The sequence below is a fragment of the Amborella trichopoda genome, chromosome 10 (assembly GCF_054954075.1).
Source record: "Amborella trichopoda isolate Santa Cruz 75 chromosome 10, AtrichopodaSantaCruz75HAP2 v2.0, whole genome shotgun sequence".
In the NCBI taxonomy this organism is placed as follows: Eukaryota; Viridiplantae; Streptophyta; class Magnoliopsida; order Amborellales; family Amborellaceae; genus Amborella; species Amborella trichopoda.
In genome coordinates this window covers 45,062,306-45,078,707 of record NC_142345.1, presented here as the reverse complement: position 1 = coordinate 45,078,707, position 16,402 = coordinate 45,062,306, and the positions used below count along the sequence as shown (strand labels likewise).

Genomic DNA, 16,402 nt, shown 5'->3' with positions numbered 1-16,402 from the left:
AGAGTGAATTACATTTGCAGCAAATGATTAAAAAATAAGATATTGTTGGGTCTCGAAACTACGATAGCGGAAGGCCCGAACGAAATGACTATTTTGCCCTTTCCCTGAAAAGGGCGGGTAGGGTTAGGGATTAAGGTGGCAAAACATAAAATGACGGGGACTCCCAGCTTGCAAGTTTGAGACAGAGAGAGAGAGCGAGAGAGAGAGAGAGGGATCGAGCATGAGGGCGAGCTTTGCTGAAGTTTCTGAGTTTCAGTAGAGAGAGAGAGGGGTGCCAGAGACTAGTCAAATGTGGAGAGAGAGAGAGAAGTCAAATGTGGAGAGAGAGAGAGAAGTAAGCTTAATCAAGATCCTCTCTCTCAAAGAAGATACCTGGATTCTCTCTCTCTTCTGTAAGAAGACGGCAATGTAATGTATTAGTTCGTTTTTCACGCAAGAATGTGTCCGGTAGTGGTTAATCTGCAATATTCAGATTTCAATCCCAATGCCCCCAAAACCCAACCTTCTATCTAATGTCACCTGCAGAGTTGCAGTAGACCTGAAATCGTGTTTGAGAGAGAGAGAGGCTAATAGTTTTTAAACAAACCCCCTCATTCATCATGCCTCTCTCTCTCTCAGAAAAATGGCGGGGATCTTCAGCTTCTTGCTCTCTAAGAGAAAGGCTCGGAGTTCTCAGTTAGAGAGAACTTATTGCCACAGTTAATCTGAAATTTGTAATGAGTTTCAATCCAAAAGAAGGCAGGCAGCTTCCTTGAGCTTCAAGAGATAGTTTGGGTCTGTCGGTTTTCCGTCGAAAACGGACTCCAATCTTTGCTCATGAACCACATGGTCACATTACCTTTTCTCTCTCATCACCCCCTGCCCAAGCATGACCTGAGAGATGAGTTTGAGGAATTTTTGCTCGAAAGAACTTCTCTCCCAACTCACAATTCTCTCTCGAAACCCGCCCTCTCCCCCAAACTCGACCATCTTCGCTGACCTCCTGCGAATATGCATCAACCAGAAGTCCATTAGTGGCACCCGAGCCACCCACTCTCGACTCCTCAAAACTCAGTTCTCCACCGAGGTCTTCATTGTCAACCGCCTCATCGATGCATATGCCAAATGTCACAGCATTGATAGTGCGCGCTCCCTGTTTGATCAAATGCTGCAGAGAAATACCTTCTCTTGGAACACAATGATCACTGGCTATGCCAAATCGAATGACTTGACGAATGCTTTCTCTCTCTTCGACTCAATGCCTCAACCTGATGAGGTCTCTTGGAATGCCATAATCTCAGGGCTCTCCAAGCAAAATTTTTGCAACAAAGCCTTAGAGTTCTTCACGAGAATGCGCAAAGAAGGCTTCAAGCCTGACCTCTTCTCATATGCTAGCATTTTGAGTGCATGTTCAGGGCTAATGGCTTTAGAAACAGGCATACAAATCCATGGGAGCATAGCAAAGAACCCATTTTACTCTGATGTCTACATGGGGAGCGCACTCGTAGATTTGTACTCAAAATGTGGGGCTGTTGACCATGCTCGTCAGGTTTTTGACGCAATGCCAGAGCGTAATGTGGTGTCATGGAATAGTTTGATTACAGGCTATGTTCAAAACAATCGTGCAGTTGAAGCGTTGGCTTTGTTCTTAAAAATGTGTGTCGCGGTCGGCCCTGATGAGGTCACCTTAGCAAGCCTAGCAAGCGCGTGTGCAGGCCTCTCAGCAAAGTGCGGGACCCAAGTGCATGGGCACTCAATTGTGTGTGGCTATGGCGACGATTTGGTGTTAGGAAATGCTTTGGTGGATATGTACGCAAAATGCGGAATGGTAGAGGAGGCTCGACGTGTGTTTGATTGGATGCCAGTAAGAGATGTCGTGTCGGGGACTTCTATTGTTTCAGGTTATGCTAAGCTTTCGAGTGTCAGGGATGCATATCTTATGTTTGAGAAGATGCCTGAAAGGAATGTGATATCGTGGAATGCTCTTATAGCGGGGTATTCACAGAGCAGGAGAGAAGAGGACGCCCTTGGTCTCTTCAAGCTCATGAAACGCGAGGCTATCGAGCCAACACACTACACCTTTGGCAATGTGCTTGGAGCTTGCGCTAATCTCTCTGACTTAGAACATGGTCGACAAATTCACACCCATGTCGTCAAGCTAGGGTTTCATTTCGAGTCCGGGCCCCATGACTCAGACATATTTGTAGGGAACTCACTTGTTGATATGTATGCAAAGTGTGGGTGCATTATTGATGCTTTTCGAGCATTTGAGATGATGAAAGAGAGAGATAGGATCTCATGGAATGCGATGATCATGGGGTATGCTCAGAATGGGCATGGTATGGAAGCTCTCAAGCTCTATGAAAGGATGATCTCATCATTAGAGAAGCCAGATCATGTTACCATGATCGGGGTTCTATGCGCATGTAGCCATGCTGGCCTGGTCGAAGAGGGAATGAAGTACTTTCGATCCATGACCGAAGAGCACGGCATGGTACCCACGAAGGATCATTATACATGCATGGTGGACCTCATGGGTAGAGCTGGGCTTTTAAACGAAGCAGAACTGTTTATAATTAGCATGCCCATGCCTCCCGATTCTATCTTATGGGGGTCATTGCTTGCAGCCTGTAGAGTTCATGGAAATGTAGAATTGGGTAGAAGGGTGGCAGAGAGGCTCTTCGAGCTTGATCCAAAGAACTCAGGCTATTATGTGCTTCTATCTAATATATTCACTGATTTGGGGAGATGGCGAGAGGCTGGTAGAGTGAGAAAATTGATGAGAGCGAGAGGGATTATAAAGCAACCAGGTTGTAGTTGGATTGAGATTAAGAACCAGATTCATGTGTTTATGGTGAGAGATAGGTCGCATTCTCAAACAAATGAAATATATGCAATGTTGAGAGTGCTAGAAGCTCAAACAAAAGGAGCAGGTTATGTTGCCTCTATGTTTGAGATGGCTGATGAGTAATAGGAACATGAATTTGGTGAGAGTTGTCCATTTTGGTTGGATAGTGATCTACTGTTGGAGAACATGATAGAAATTTGTGTTTCTCCATGCATGATAATAATTAATCAATTCTCAAATTTATTCACATTATTGATCTGCATCAAATTCTCAATTTGTGTGGTTTTGAGACTTGTTCTTACTGCTGAGTTAGTAGTGTTGTTCTCACCTTTGTTTTACAGCCAAGGTACAAAGGCATATAACATGTAAAATCAGCCATTTGTGACCTTCCCACCAAAAGAAAGTCATTGTTTTGAAGAAATAATCCATTCTGTTCATGTCAATGAACATTTGTAGAAAACTGAGCATTTAAGAGAATCCTTGAGGTATTCATATGTACAAAAGAAATTTTCTGGCATAGCGGATTGATGGTTTGCTTCTATGAATTCTCCATCTGCTAGAAATAATCCACATGGATACACATGAGAAAGAGAGGAGGGAGGTGGCGGGGTGGGGGTTGGCTTGACATCAGGGGATGTGAGACAGAGTCCAGCAACATCTGCCACCCTGCCCAAAATTAAGCTCTGTTACTTGGGGACCAACAAGAAGGATAGAAGAAAATGTGCAAGAGAAGGCTACTTCAAGCAACTCAAGGTTAACTCAATCTCCAAGCAATAGAGATGGACAATTCACTAGTTCGGTGAAACTCAAACTAGTTACGTTGATGTGAAACTTACCAGCCAGTAAACATGGACAATTTAGTCAAGTTCATGTTCCTGCCACTAGTCAAACTTCCCAAACATGGAGACCATATAACCCTCGCACTCTATCTAAGCTTTGAGCATTACCATATTTCTCAGAAGTGAGTATTTCCTAAAACTGAAAGGGCAAGGGGTAGGCCAGAAGGACGTGGTTGGAAGTAGCTATATGGGGACTTATAGCCTCACTGAATATTTCTTTTATCATATATACTGTCTAAGAATGCAACCTAATGACATCATGAACACATGTATGAACATTGTTTTTTATCTCAATTCAACTTAAATTGCTTATTAACCACACTTTTCATCGACTTTCTCACTCTACCAACCCCATCCATCTTCTAAATCCACATATATATTCAAAGAGCCCATCTTCTTAAGGTCAAGCTCAAAAAGCCTCTCGATCACCCTTCTCCTGAACTCCAAACTGTCATTAGTGCAGAGAATTCAATTAGAAAGCATGAGCTTGCAAAGTATAAACTCATCTGATACGCGCATGATTGCAGTATTCTCTGGAAGGTACCTTTCTTCGATCCATGTTCTCAAGAGGTTGGATAAGGTGATGGAATTTGGAGGTCATGATAGGTTTGAGAGAGAATTTTGAATTGAGAAGTTCTTGAGAGCCAATGTTTCTCACCACATTGATGTCAGGGCGTGTGAGACAGAGGCCAGCAACATCTGCGACCTGCCCAAAATTAAGCTCTGTTACTTGGGGGCCAACAAGAAGGAAAGAAGAAATGCAACTCAAGCTACTCAAGGGAAACTCAAACTCCAAGCAATAGAGATGGACAATTCACTAATTTGGTGAAACTCAAAACTAGTTACGTTGATGTGAAATTTACCGACCAATAAAGATGGACAATTTAGCCAAGTTCATGTTCCTGCCACTAGTCAAACTTCTCAAACATAGACATGATACAACCTGTTCACTCTATATAAGCTTTGAGCATCCCCATATTTCCTAAAAGTTAGTATTTTGTTCATCATATATATTGTTTAAGAACGCAACTTATCTTACATCATGAACACATGAATGAACTTTGTTCTTTATATCAATCCAACTTAAATTGCTTATTAACCACACTTTTCATCAACTTTCTCATTCTGCCAGCCCCAATCCACCTTCTAAATCCACATATATATTCAAAGAGCCGATCTTCTTAAGGTGAAGCTCAAAAAGCCTCTCGATCACCCTTTTGAACTCCAAATTGTCATGAGCTCCATATGAAGTAAGCTATGAACCGCAGAGAATCGAATTAGAAAGCATGAGCTTGCCAAGCATAAACTCTGTCTTATTTGCACATGATTCCACTATTCTCTGAAAGGTACCTTTCTTTGAAACATGTTCTCAAGAGGTCGGATAAGGTGGTGGAATTTGGAGGTCATGTTAGGTTTGAGAAGGAATTTTGAGTTGAAAGAAGTTCTGGAGAGTCGATGTTTCTCACCACATTGTCCTGTATCATGCTCAGGTACGGTATGATGGGAAAGGACTCATCTTCTTTCTGACAGCCATGAGGAAAGTCATGGAGAAGTTGGGGGGGTTGTCTTCCATGGTTTATCTATATGAAGGAAGATGCATGGATTCTTCCTTTGGCCCTTCTTGTCCAAGTCGATCTCTTTGAAGCCAGGTGAGTTCCTTCCTTTTGATTAAGATTTCATCTTCCTTATCGTTTATAAAAGGAGCTCATGTTTGAGATCTCCCCCCCTCTCAGTGTAAGTGTAAGCGGATATGTTGGTTGTGTATAGGTGTATGTGTGTGTGCCTAAATTGAGTTCAAAAGGACAGTAGAAGGGGTAACAGCATTCAGTTTTCTAAACAGAGTGCAAGGGTATTTCACTCTAGAGACTAGAGCGCTTAAAAGTTTGAATTTTAGAGAGAGAATTCAAATATGTTTACTGAATTACTTTTGTAAGCTTATCGACTTTTGAACATTGAAACCCAAAAGCCCCCCTGCTTCTCAGCCTTTAACAAAATTCAGTCTTTGAACTTTTCTTTTAATAAACATTCTTTTCAGAGTTTTTCTCATTGAGTTTTATGCCTTCTTAATCATTTCAATTATGCTAGGTATTTTCCACCTTAAAGAAAGAGAGGGAAAGGTTGAGGCAGAAGACCACAATTGGTGATGTCTCAATAAGTTTAGAGAGAAGGTCTTGGTCATGTGAGAGGAAGAGTAGGTTTCAAGTTTACAAGGAGTTTTAGAGGCCTAATTTCGCTCATTCTTGAAAAAAGGAAAGTTCAAGGGGCCTATTTAATTTTATACACTATCTTGATATTTCCAGGATATTGTACGATTTAAACTCTCCTTGAATTGATAACTGCAAACCACATTGTCATCGACAATTACCTATTTGTGAAATCATAGATCATTGAAGGTGGTATTGGGTTGGTAGTCATTTTGAGAACTATGCTGTGAACAAGTGTGGATATGCTATCAATTGCAGTCATGATCTTGAGTAAGTTTGGCCGTCATAGCTTATGTAATGGAGTTGGGCTCTCTCTCTCTCTCTCTCTCTCTCTCTCTCTCTCTCTCTCTCTCTCTCTCTCTCTCTCTCTCTCTCTATATATATATATATATATATATATATGTCTGTGATTTCATGCTTTCACAGGAGCACATTGTTCAAACTCAATCTTGGAGCAATTTTAGGATAATATCTCAAGATTGAATCGGGACTATCCAATTATTTAAGGGACAGGTCTAAATGTTGGAAAACATAAAATGCAAATTCTCTTGTGAAAATGATCTTAGAAAACTTAAAATGCAAATTCTCTTTTGAAATGATCATCTGCAGTTTCTATAAGGTTTAGGTTTTTTGAGAAAAAGTAAAGCCTCAACTCGAAACTGTCTTTGAGCATCATAAATCTCTATAATGGCTCTCAAATCAATTTTCATTGCTGAATATGAAATTTGAAGCCCAAAAAATGATACAGATTTTGTGGATCTGTGAACACTAGAAATGGATGGTCTAGAATGTGTTATTTTTAGGGTCCGAAATCCTTCAATCAAGGTCAAGATGATCGATTTGAAGGTTTCTCGACATTAGAATTGCAATTTTAGTTAAGTTTTGAGATGAGGCTTAACTTTTTTTGTAAAGCCTAGGCCTTTTTTCAACTTTTTCTATCTACTTATATCTACTTATTCTGATGTAGTTCTCAAAATTTTAGATTCCAAAGTTCGTTTTCTCCCAGAGAGGGAGAACCAAATATGCATAGGGAGAAAGACCAAGCTTGAGTTAGTTATGTCCTTCTAATTAACCGCTTTGATTGAAATAGCTTACTAGTAATAGGCTGCATATATCATGCTCCTAAGGGAGCATATATTGTACAGCAACTCCCTTGAGCAAAAGAGTAACTTGGGAGGGTTCCTTTGATGCAGAATTTTAGGATCCATTTAATTATTATTAAGAAAAAAAATTTGGATTTTAAGTTCTTGAATACCTAGATCTGTCCTCCAAAAGTCATTTTCTTTTTTTTTTAATTCTGGGGACGTTAATTTTTTTGGGCATATGGAGAGTACTATATTTTTTTTCCTTCAAGGTTGGTTGGTTGTTAGGCTCTAGAGGCCACACTCAAATTTTGAGTTCAAAAAATATTCCTCAAATGAATTTTGCTCAAGGGAACAACTTGCATTGTAACTCCCATGGGAGCACAAATCTTTTCATGTAATAATAAAATAGAATAAAATATTTTTAGTTTATATAAAGATGCTACCTTATAATGTAGAACTGTGGAGTTTTAATATTGAAAAACCCTTTAATTGATCATCAAGATGTATGACGGTAAAAAATAAAAAGATTTTAAGTCTTATAAATAGTGCATTTTACAACATATTATCTACACCGTCCATTTTTTTGATTTTCTTACGTTTATAAATCTACTTGATTTTAACCATTTCTTAAATTTAAAATTTTATAATTAGATATAAAAATAAATTTTGAGATAATCCTAAAAACATTTTACATCAAAATTATATACCTTGATAAAATTTGAAGGTGCACCTTACCTCTACACCTACCGATGCGTCCGTATGCAAACTGCATTTTTTTGAGGGGCATGCGTAGTTCTACAATTTTTTAGGGGCATCCGTAGATCAAGAACGTAATATTTTAGATTGAATATTTTTGTTAATCCTATTATGGGTGGGTTATTTTTCAAAAAAATTCCCTTATTATTTTTCAAAAAAATTCCCTTACTCAACAAATGAGAACAATTTTCATAAACGATTATCTCCTCTCAAGCAAATATTTTGATGTCCAAATATCCTCAAATTGATCATCTCAATATCAAGATCCATGGACATGAGAAAAAAAATAGATTTCAAGTTTTGTAAATAGTATATTTTGTAATGCATTTTTGGACCGTCAATTTTCAAAATTTTCAAGTTTTTATAGGTCGATTGATCTACACTATTTTTTAAGCTTTAAAATTTATAAATAAAAATAAAAATATATTATAAAGCTATCACAAACATTTCAAGTGAAATCACATTGGTCGACACTATTTAAAGGTAGGCTCTAATATGATTGTTTAGAGCCTAGGCTGTGTACAAACCCAGCCTTTCATTTTAGCTCATATATAAGTAGAGAGTGGTGCGAGTGGAAAGCTTTCATATATCAGGAAGGTGCTAAGCCGAGTATGAGTGACACGGGTTGCGCCACTATTTCCCTCCCTTATTTCCATTATTTTTGCAGAAGAACCCTCTCTTCCTCCTCTTTCTGCCCTAATCTCTTCGAATTTCACAGAAGAAAGCCATTGAAACTCAGAGTAAAATCTATGTTTAGTGACACAGAGGGAGAGACTTTAAATGATTCGGCAAAAGAAGAGCCAGTTACTCGTCGCCTTGTTCTTCTCCGCCATGCCAAAAGCTCATGGAAAGATCGTACTTTAAGAGGTAATTTGACCCTAACAAAAACTCCATTTTTTGTAATATATCTGTTGCTCATCTCTACTATTCTGCGGAATTGTGTTTATTTACTACTGTCTTACTTTTTCAAAAATATAAAATTACTGCCGGTAAACTGTTCCCTTGGTTGTGATGATTTTTTTGTTGTATTTTTGGGTCGTTTTGGTTGGGGTTTAGTGTGTGTAAGTTGATGGAAGGCTGGTGATTTAGGGGTTTTATCATGGATTTATGCTATTGAAAGAATTTTGTGTTCATTGTTAATGGCCTTTTCTTAAAATGCTATGAAATTTTGTCAGATTAAGATATTACCTGGTTTTCGGTTTATATTATCCGTCTGTTTGTCAATTTTGAGTTTATTGATGCTAGTGTTGAAAAATGTCAATTAAATTGTTCTCAAAACAAAAAATGTCAGTTAAATTAAGATGAAAATTTGACATATTCTCAAGCATATTGAATGTTTTTTTTTTTTTTTCCTTAAATGGCAAATGGATGAGGATGAGGTTCTTCAAGAAAGAAGCTCAAATTTTCTAGTTGGTTTTCTCTTGAATTGGGCTGCTAGCTATTTTTTTTTATAGAAGTAGGTGTCTTTAGTTATGTCTAATTGCTGGCGATATTTTGTGTTCGTTTTTTACTAATTATATATGATTTCAGAAAGAACTCTAAGATTCCATTATGAAAAAGATACATAGAAAATATTACTTTTTGTGTAAAGATCATTTATCCCGTTTCCACTGATTATCCTCTTTCTTGTTGTTGGATTGGCTAGTGTTTAATGGAGAGTTTTTGGATGATAATGTTTCATATGGTACTTTCCCGGATCCTGATGCCATTGTCATCGATATATACAGACCATGATCGCCCTTTAAGTAAAGCAGGTCGTGTGGATGCCATGAACATTTCGCACAAGCTTCATCGGATGGGTTGGGTGCCTGAACTCATTCTTTCTAGGTTAGATTGCATTCTAAATTGCATTATATTACAAGAAAATGAGTTATTCTTTTTCTTTTATAACATCATATTTTTTATTTCAAGCAAAAAACCTATTCTTCTATATGCTTAATGATTTGTAGAATCTGCATTTGTTGATATGTGTACTAAAGCCCGAGAATTATCTTTAGTTGATTTTGATCTTGATGGCATTGTGTACTGGACCTACTGGTCTTATGCTTTGTGCTTAATGGGACTTTATCTTGTATTATATTATACTTTATGCTGCAGCTTTACTAATAGGCTTCTAATAAGACTGCTCTTTTTTAATAAGGATATCATATGGCATTTTTATTGAAATATTTTAATTTCTTAGTGGTAAAGTTCTTAATGAGCACCTAACTTTTAGGGATCTTTGCTGTAAACCATATTTCGTCCATCTATGATTATTATGAGTTGAGATTGGGGATGACATCGATCGCACTACTTCTGGAACTGTATTGGCTGTCCCCGGTCTAGGTTAAATTCTAACAGTGAAGTGGGAGTAGCCAACTCAGATCAAGCCACTGTTTCTTTTCAGAGGTTTAATTTTGAAATATAATGTGAAACTCCAGCGAGTCTTTAAAGACTCGGTTCAACTTGACTTAAGAGAGACTGGAGTTGAATCCCATAATAAAACTTAACTAATGCAGACTCAAGCAAACCTCGACAAACATTTGAGTCTGTCAAGTATTGGAGAGGCCGGTGGAACCACATGATTCGATTGAGCCCAAATGTTTTTATATTTTTTAATGGAAGCTGGAAAGTGGATGCTTTTTATTGTTTGCATAAGGATTTACTAAGGGATCATACGATCCCAATACAGTACTCCTTCATCATTTTTTTTAATTGGAAAGCATAAACTCTTTTTAAAAAAAAGAGAGAATTGAGGAAGCAAGTCTCTGGGCATAAACTTTATCACTAACCATGTAAAATCTCCAGATACAATGGCTATCATATTGGTAATCTTAACTGAAAGTTTGTCATATTTATATTGTAGTGATGCCATTCGAACAAGGGAGACACTTCAGATTATGCAGGAGCATGTTCAAGGGTTTTTAGAAGCAGAGGTGCGCTTTGTGGCGAGCTTCTACTCCATTGCAGCCATGGATGGACAGACTGCAGAGCATCTGCAAGAGGTTATTTGCGAAATTTCAAGGGATGAGATACTTACAATTATGTGAGTGTTTCAAGTATGAAGTATGATTCTTATGTCATTACTAGCTGCTAATTTTCAAAAGCTTGTTAAAACCAAAACAACAAAGCAATACATGATTATTTAAGAAGAACAAAAGAAAATAATGCAACAAACCTTTCAAAGAGAAAATAATGCCACCACAACACGAAGAATACACAAAACCAAAAAGAGCATAAAATTATCATAAGAGAAAAAGAAAATTTACTGTCAAATATTGAAGAAAGATAAATGATAAAATGTTTAAGAATGATAATATTAGAATAAGCAAGAAAAATAAAAGAAAGCTACAAGAAAACATACTTAAAGTATGATGAAAGGAAGGAAGAACACATGCACACCCACTCACAGAACCAACCAACCAACATTGTCTATATTGAAGAGTTCTTGCTTATTTTCTTTCTCAATGTACATAAGGTGTATCGTTATATTCTATTATATTTATGGGGAAAGTGGCCAACTATTGGAATCCGACTTCATGTCTATTCTCTCTTGCTATATGGAAGAATTACATCTTTTGGATTAATGTGTTTCGAGGTTTGTAAGCTTCTCTATTTCACATTACTACTACTCGTATAATGTCTGATGGTAATTCATTGGCGTATGTGTGGGTCTTAGGCTTAGATTGTTGTAGAAAGTTGTTTGTCTACTGCATTAATACTCCCAGCCTCAGAAACTAAATTGTTGTACACGTGTTATGCTTTGATTGTTATAGTTGTTGTTGTTTTTTCGTGATTGTTGAAGAATATTTTTTTCTTGCTTGTCTACAAGGGTTTTGAAATGGTTGGTTCCATGCATTGAAGGCATTGATGAAGGCGAATCTCAAAAATCAAACCCATAAAAAAAAAATTATTAGATGAAACCCATAAATCTTAACTATAGTAAATTATGGAAATGTATTTTCGCTTTTTTTGTTTTGTAGACAGAATGACAGTTAACTCTGTTGAAAGATAATGGTAAATACTTTTGTGAAATTGTTTATGCGTGGTATTTATTCTAACCTATATCCTCGAGGCAGAATATCCCCATATTATCCTAATATTGCATTTCATATTTGCCATGTTCTCTGATTGGTTTCTGAATGGCTGGTTCAGATTTCTCAGTTGTAAAAATAGCTTCTTGAATCCAATGTTTCATTGAAGGGCACCGGAATCTGAACGCTCCGTCCAAGAAACCATAAACACAAGTTAATTGTAATAAATAACTTTCTTGACTACTAAGTTACTTTGTTGAAAAATAGAATATGATCATAACACATTTTATTTATGCAGGTGTATGGGTCATAATAGAGGGTGGGAAGAAGCCGCATCCATGTTGTCTGGCACCCCAATAGAACTTAAGACATGTAATGCTGCACTTTTAGAAGCTTCTGGAAGATCTTGGGAGGAGGTAAGAAACTAGATTGATTTGTTACAGCGTTGGAATGCCATAAGCCCATGAACTATGGGAAACCTTGACTCTTTGGGTTATCAAACATCACTTCAATGATGCTGATGACCCAATTTTTGTTGGCTTTTCCTTTATACATTTTCTTTGTTGTGTACTATCAACTATTTCTTACCCCTTACATTCAAGAAATGTCAGCCCTTGATTTGGTTGTGTATATCGCTGATGCATGCATGGATAAATGGATGGATGCTTGTGTAAAGAAAATTGAGAATGGTTTTAGACGGGGCATATATGACATTATGTTTATTAAAGCTGACGAGTGTTCTATTGTCACACTACACTTTATGGGGAGTTAATCTGGCGCACGAGTTTTATTATATTTCATAGTGATAAATGAAATTACTCCATCAAAATCCATATTAGGGGTATTTATTTGACGCCTAATTTTAAATATATACTCCTGTCTTCCCAATGAACACTCTCTTAAAGTAGTTTTTTTAACCCAATGAAATGTAGGTAGATTTGATGGGACAGTTAGATCACGGCTTTGGGGAGATTTCTTTTAATTCCAAGTTTTGTAGATAACCATATCGATGAACAATTTTTATTGATGGATTATCATCATCATCATCATCATCATCCAAGCCTTATCCTAACAATTTGGGATCGGCTGCATGAATCTTATACCTGTTTCACCATTCTGCCATTCTGCTCTAGTAATTCTTATCGACAAATAATTTTGGGAAAAAAAAAAGGTCCAGATGTATGTGCCCCCCAAATGCGCAACCTACATTCATTTTGAGTTATTTGGACTTTTATGGTGTAAATCCTTTTTTTTTTATGAGATTGATGTTTGAGATAAAGTGTGTGTATGTGTATGTGTGTGTGTGCAAACTATAGCATCATACAAATGCTTCTAACATGGTTCTTGCTTGGAGCTGTTGTTTTGTTACTATGAAACCATTGAAATCACTCCCCTTGCTTAATAATTATATTGTTACTTATTTTCTTATTGCTCGCTCTTTCTCTCATCAGACATTTCATGTACAGGCATTCTCTACCGGCCTCGGTGGGTGGAGACTTCTTGGTGTGGTGAAACCAGATGATGCTTCAGAAGGGTGATGATCTTTGCTGTTCATTTTTTCTTTCTTGTATTTTTAACGTATAAATCTAACAGCCTAGCTGAGTTTCTGTAATAATATTCTTTTATTTTTCTGGAAGTTTTACTTTCTCTGTAGTTTCTAATATTAAAACAGAATATGAGTGTATTTAAAGCATGAGGATTGAATTATTTTAGGCCATTCTCAATGCAACGAATGAAAATTGTTATCGATGACAATCTGAAACACTTGATTTAATCTTGGGATTTTACCGTGAGATGTGTTGTTGCAATGGTGAACGCTATAGCCAATCAAGCGCAAGTTTGGATCCTATAAAGCTTTCAAAAACTTGCTTCGATGTTTTCAGATCTGTGCTCAAGCCACATTGTATAAAGATTGCTTCATTTCCATCGTACGTTGAGATTGTATAAACAAGAGCATGTTTTCATCACACATTGTGATTATTTATACATTGCTTTGTTTCGACATTATTTAATGGAAAAAGTTTATATAAGGTTGCAACCTTAAAATATAGAATTAAGGTGCATATCAATATTTCATCGGAAAAGGTTGTTTTTATGTTGGAAAATCCTCTAATTGATTAACTTGATATCAAAATGGATGAATATGAAAAAAATAAGATTTTGAGTCTAAAAAACAGTGCATCTTGCAATACATTATTTGGACGGTTTATTTTCAAAATTTTAATATACTTATAGATCTACTTGATTAGAGCCATTTTTGGAGTTTAAAATTTTTAAATTAGAGGTAAAAATAGATTTTCAAGCAATCCTAAAAAATTTTGGCACCAAATTTACATCTTATGATAAAATTTAGAGCTACGCCTTAATTTGATTGTTCTATAGAGCTATAACATGAAACACATGCTAAAGTTATTCTAGATGCATGGTCACTTTATCGATGATTTTATGGCACAAACTATATATATATATATATATAAATGGTGTGGTTTCTAAAAGGTTGCAATCTTAAACAATCCAATTAAGGCGCATCTCCAAATTTTATCATAAAATACAATTTTGGTGTAAAACATTTTTAAGATTATCTCAAATTTTATTTTTTTATTTAATTATAAAATTTTAAACTCTAAAAATGGTTAAAATCAAATAGATTTATAAATATATGAAAATGGATGATCTAGATAATGTGTTTTATGATATAATATTTTTAGAGCTCAAAATCTTTTTTTTTTTTTTGTCAAATTCATACAATCTCGATGTGGAGATAATCAATTAAAACCACCTTTTTCCAATAAATTTTTGAGATGAATCTGCAATCGTACATTTATTTTAAGGTTGCAACCTTATATAAACCTTTTCCTTATGTTGCAACCTTATATGGTAGTAGGAGGGATTAAGATTTTTGTGGAATCTCAACATGAAAATTGTGGATATATCATTCGAGGAAACTTATTGAAGTCCGTATGTACATATAATGAGTGTATTTGGAAAGCATTAAAATCAACAAAAATATCATAAACTATTTTAAGTTACATTAAATATTATTCTTTAGTAAGTAACTGGAGGTTACAGCATATGTTTATTAGGTTAGATCTAATGTGTAATTGATATTTCCTAGCAGGCACTATTTAGTGAGATATTATTGTTAGTTTCCTGCCAACTTTTTAAAATTTGATGGTTGGGATTCCCCAAGCACACAAAATATAGGAAAAATTACAGGATCCCCCTGAGATACAAGAACCCACACAACCATCCCCCTGTTGACCGTTACATTTTATATATTTCCCCAAATCACTTATTTTCTCATATATACCCCCGTCCCCTCCACCCATGGCAAACCTATCCTTCTCCACGCCATTACTCTCTCCACATGAAGCTCCTCTTCTCCATGAGCACAGAACCACAGCGTGTGCCGGCTAAATGCCCGGGGGACCTGCCAAATTCCAAGCAATTTGAGGCCCACAGCGGAGACCAAATGGCGGTGGTGGTTTGCACGAGGGGCAGGGCAGGGCAGGGCAGGGCAGGGAAAAAAGGCGCAGCAGCAGAGTGGAACCCGTGGCTTTAGAGAGAGAAAGAATCCGGCAGCAGAGTGGCAATGATAGCTGAAAGAAGAGCCATCAGATTGGCGCTAGTAGCTTTAGAGAGAGAAAGGGGTAGCAGCACTATGGCTTTGGAGGTTTTAGAGAGAGAGAGGGGCAGCAGATTGGTGACCTGGGGAGCCGGCGACTAAGAAAGGGGAAGAAGGAGACTGGGAGAGAAAACTTCGCGAGCGAGTTTTAGGGAGAGAGAGAGAAAAGAAAAAGCGGGAGAGTTAAAGAAAGGGGTAAATTTTAATTTAAATTCTTGATCTTATTTAATAAAAAAAATTTGTCTACCAATATTGTGATAAGTCTTGTACGTCAAATCGGATGGTTTGAGTCATTCCCGCCATGAAATCTAAGATTTTTTTTTTCAAAGTTTTATGTCTCCTACCATCACCCATTTTGAAATTTAAAAGATAAAAATGATTGTTACCTCTATATAAAATAAATAAATAGCCCCTTTACCGATAATCCCTTCAATAAAAAGGTGTTTTTGTCCCGAAACAATTTAAAGATGAAAGTGGGAAGAAAAAAAGCCTTTTAGGATAATGAATACTGGCGACTTTTAGACCTCAACCACCTCATAATGTTGTAGTTGGGGTAGGTCCCTGACTTTCCCTTAATATATTTAAGGAAAATTGTTGCGGGCTGAACGCATTTGTACATATGGGGTCCAAAAAGAGTAACGCATCTATCTTAAAAGATAGATACAAGTAAGTGTTTTATCTAAAATCTATAGAAATTAACTGTTCAAATGTTTTCTTATTATAATTATTATTTTTAATTTTTAAAAATTATTTATCTTGTCATATTTATGATCTCCATATTAGTGATTAAATGTCTTAAAAAATTAAGTCTTAAAATCCATCTCAAAAGTATATTTATTAAAAGGCCCCGCGTTTCTACACATGCGGGCTTGGCTCATATTGGACAAACATCTAAACGAGGACCCACAATCGGTAGAAACTTGGTTGTATTGCTTGTGTAGCGATATTTGCCCATATGGCTGGTATGATGGCATTGTTGGACAACATCTAACGCCCACAGTGATATTCAATTATCTTTTTTTAACAGAACTTTTCTTATTTTTATGAAACTAT

General features: G+C 36.6%; 2 protein-coding genes and 1 long non-coding RNA gene across 10 annotated transcripts; all 3 read left to right on the top strand.

The window, feature by feature from the left end:
* The first annotated feature begins 880 nt into the window (after window positions 1-880).
* LOC105421677 (pentatricopeptide repeat-containing protein At2g13600) lies at window positions 881-3,982 on the top strand. Its single transcript, XM_011629918.3, has one exon. It carries the CDS (start codon window positions 881-883, stop codon window positions 2,948-2,950), a length of 2,070 nt encoding a protein of 689 aa, XP_011628220.1. The 3' UTR covers window positions 2,951-3,982.
* A 1,174-nt stretch (window positions 3,983-5,156) lies between these two features.
* LOC148780277 (uncharacterized) lies at window positions 5,157-6,141 on the top strand. The gene is made up of 2 exons (XR_016042362.1): window positions 5,157-5,315; window positions 5,752-6,141. It is a non-coding gene; the product is annotated as an uncharacterized LOC148780277 (long non-coding RNA).
* Window positions 6,142-6,371: 230 nt separating this feature from the next.
* LOC18447432 (Phosphoglycerate mutase family protein) lies at window positions 6,372-13,479 on the top strand. Of its 8 annotated transcripts, none has more exons than XM_006857529.4 (5): window positions 6,372-8,578; window positions 9,439-9,538; window positions 10,557-10,736; window positions 12,023-12,140; window positions 13,191-13,479. In XM_006857529.4, exons 1-5 carry the CDS (start codon window positions 8,323-8,325, stop codon window positions 13,260-13,262), a joined length of 726 nt encoding a protein of 241 aa, XP_006857591.1. In that variant the 5' UTR covers window positions 6,372-8,322; the 3' UTR covers window positions 13,263-13,479. The 8 variants fall into 8 exon arrangements, with proteins under 8 accessions (XP_006857591.1, XP_088705452.1, XP_088705450.1 ...); XM_088849326.1 differs by having other exon boundaries at window positions 7,240-8,578; window positions 9,439-9,510; XM_088849324.1 differs by having other exon boundaries at window positions 7,241-8,578; window positions 9,439-9,510; window positions 13,176-13,479.
* Window positions 13,480-16,402: the final 2,923 nt, after the last annotated feature.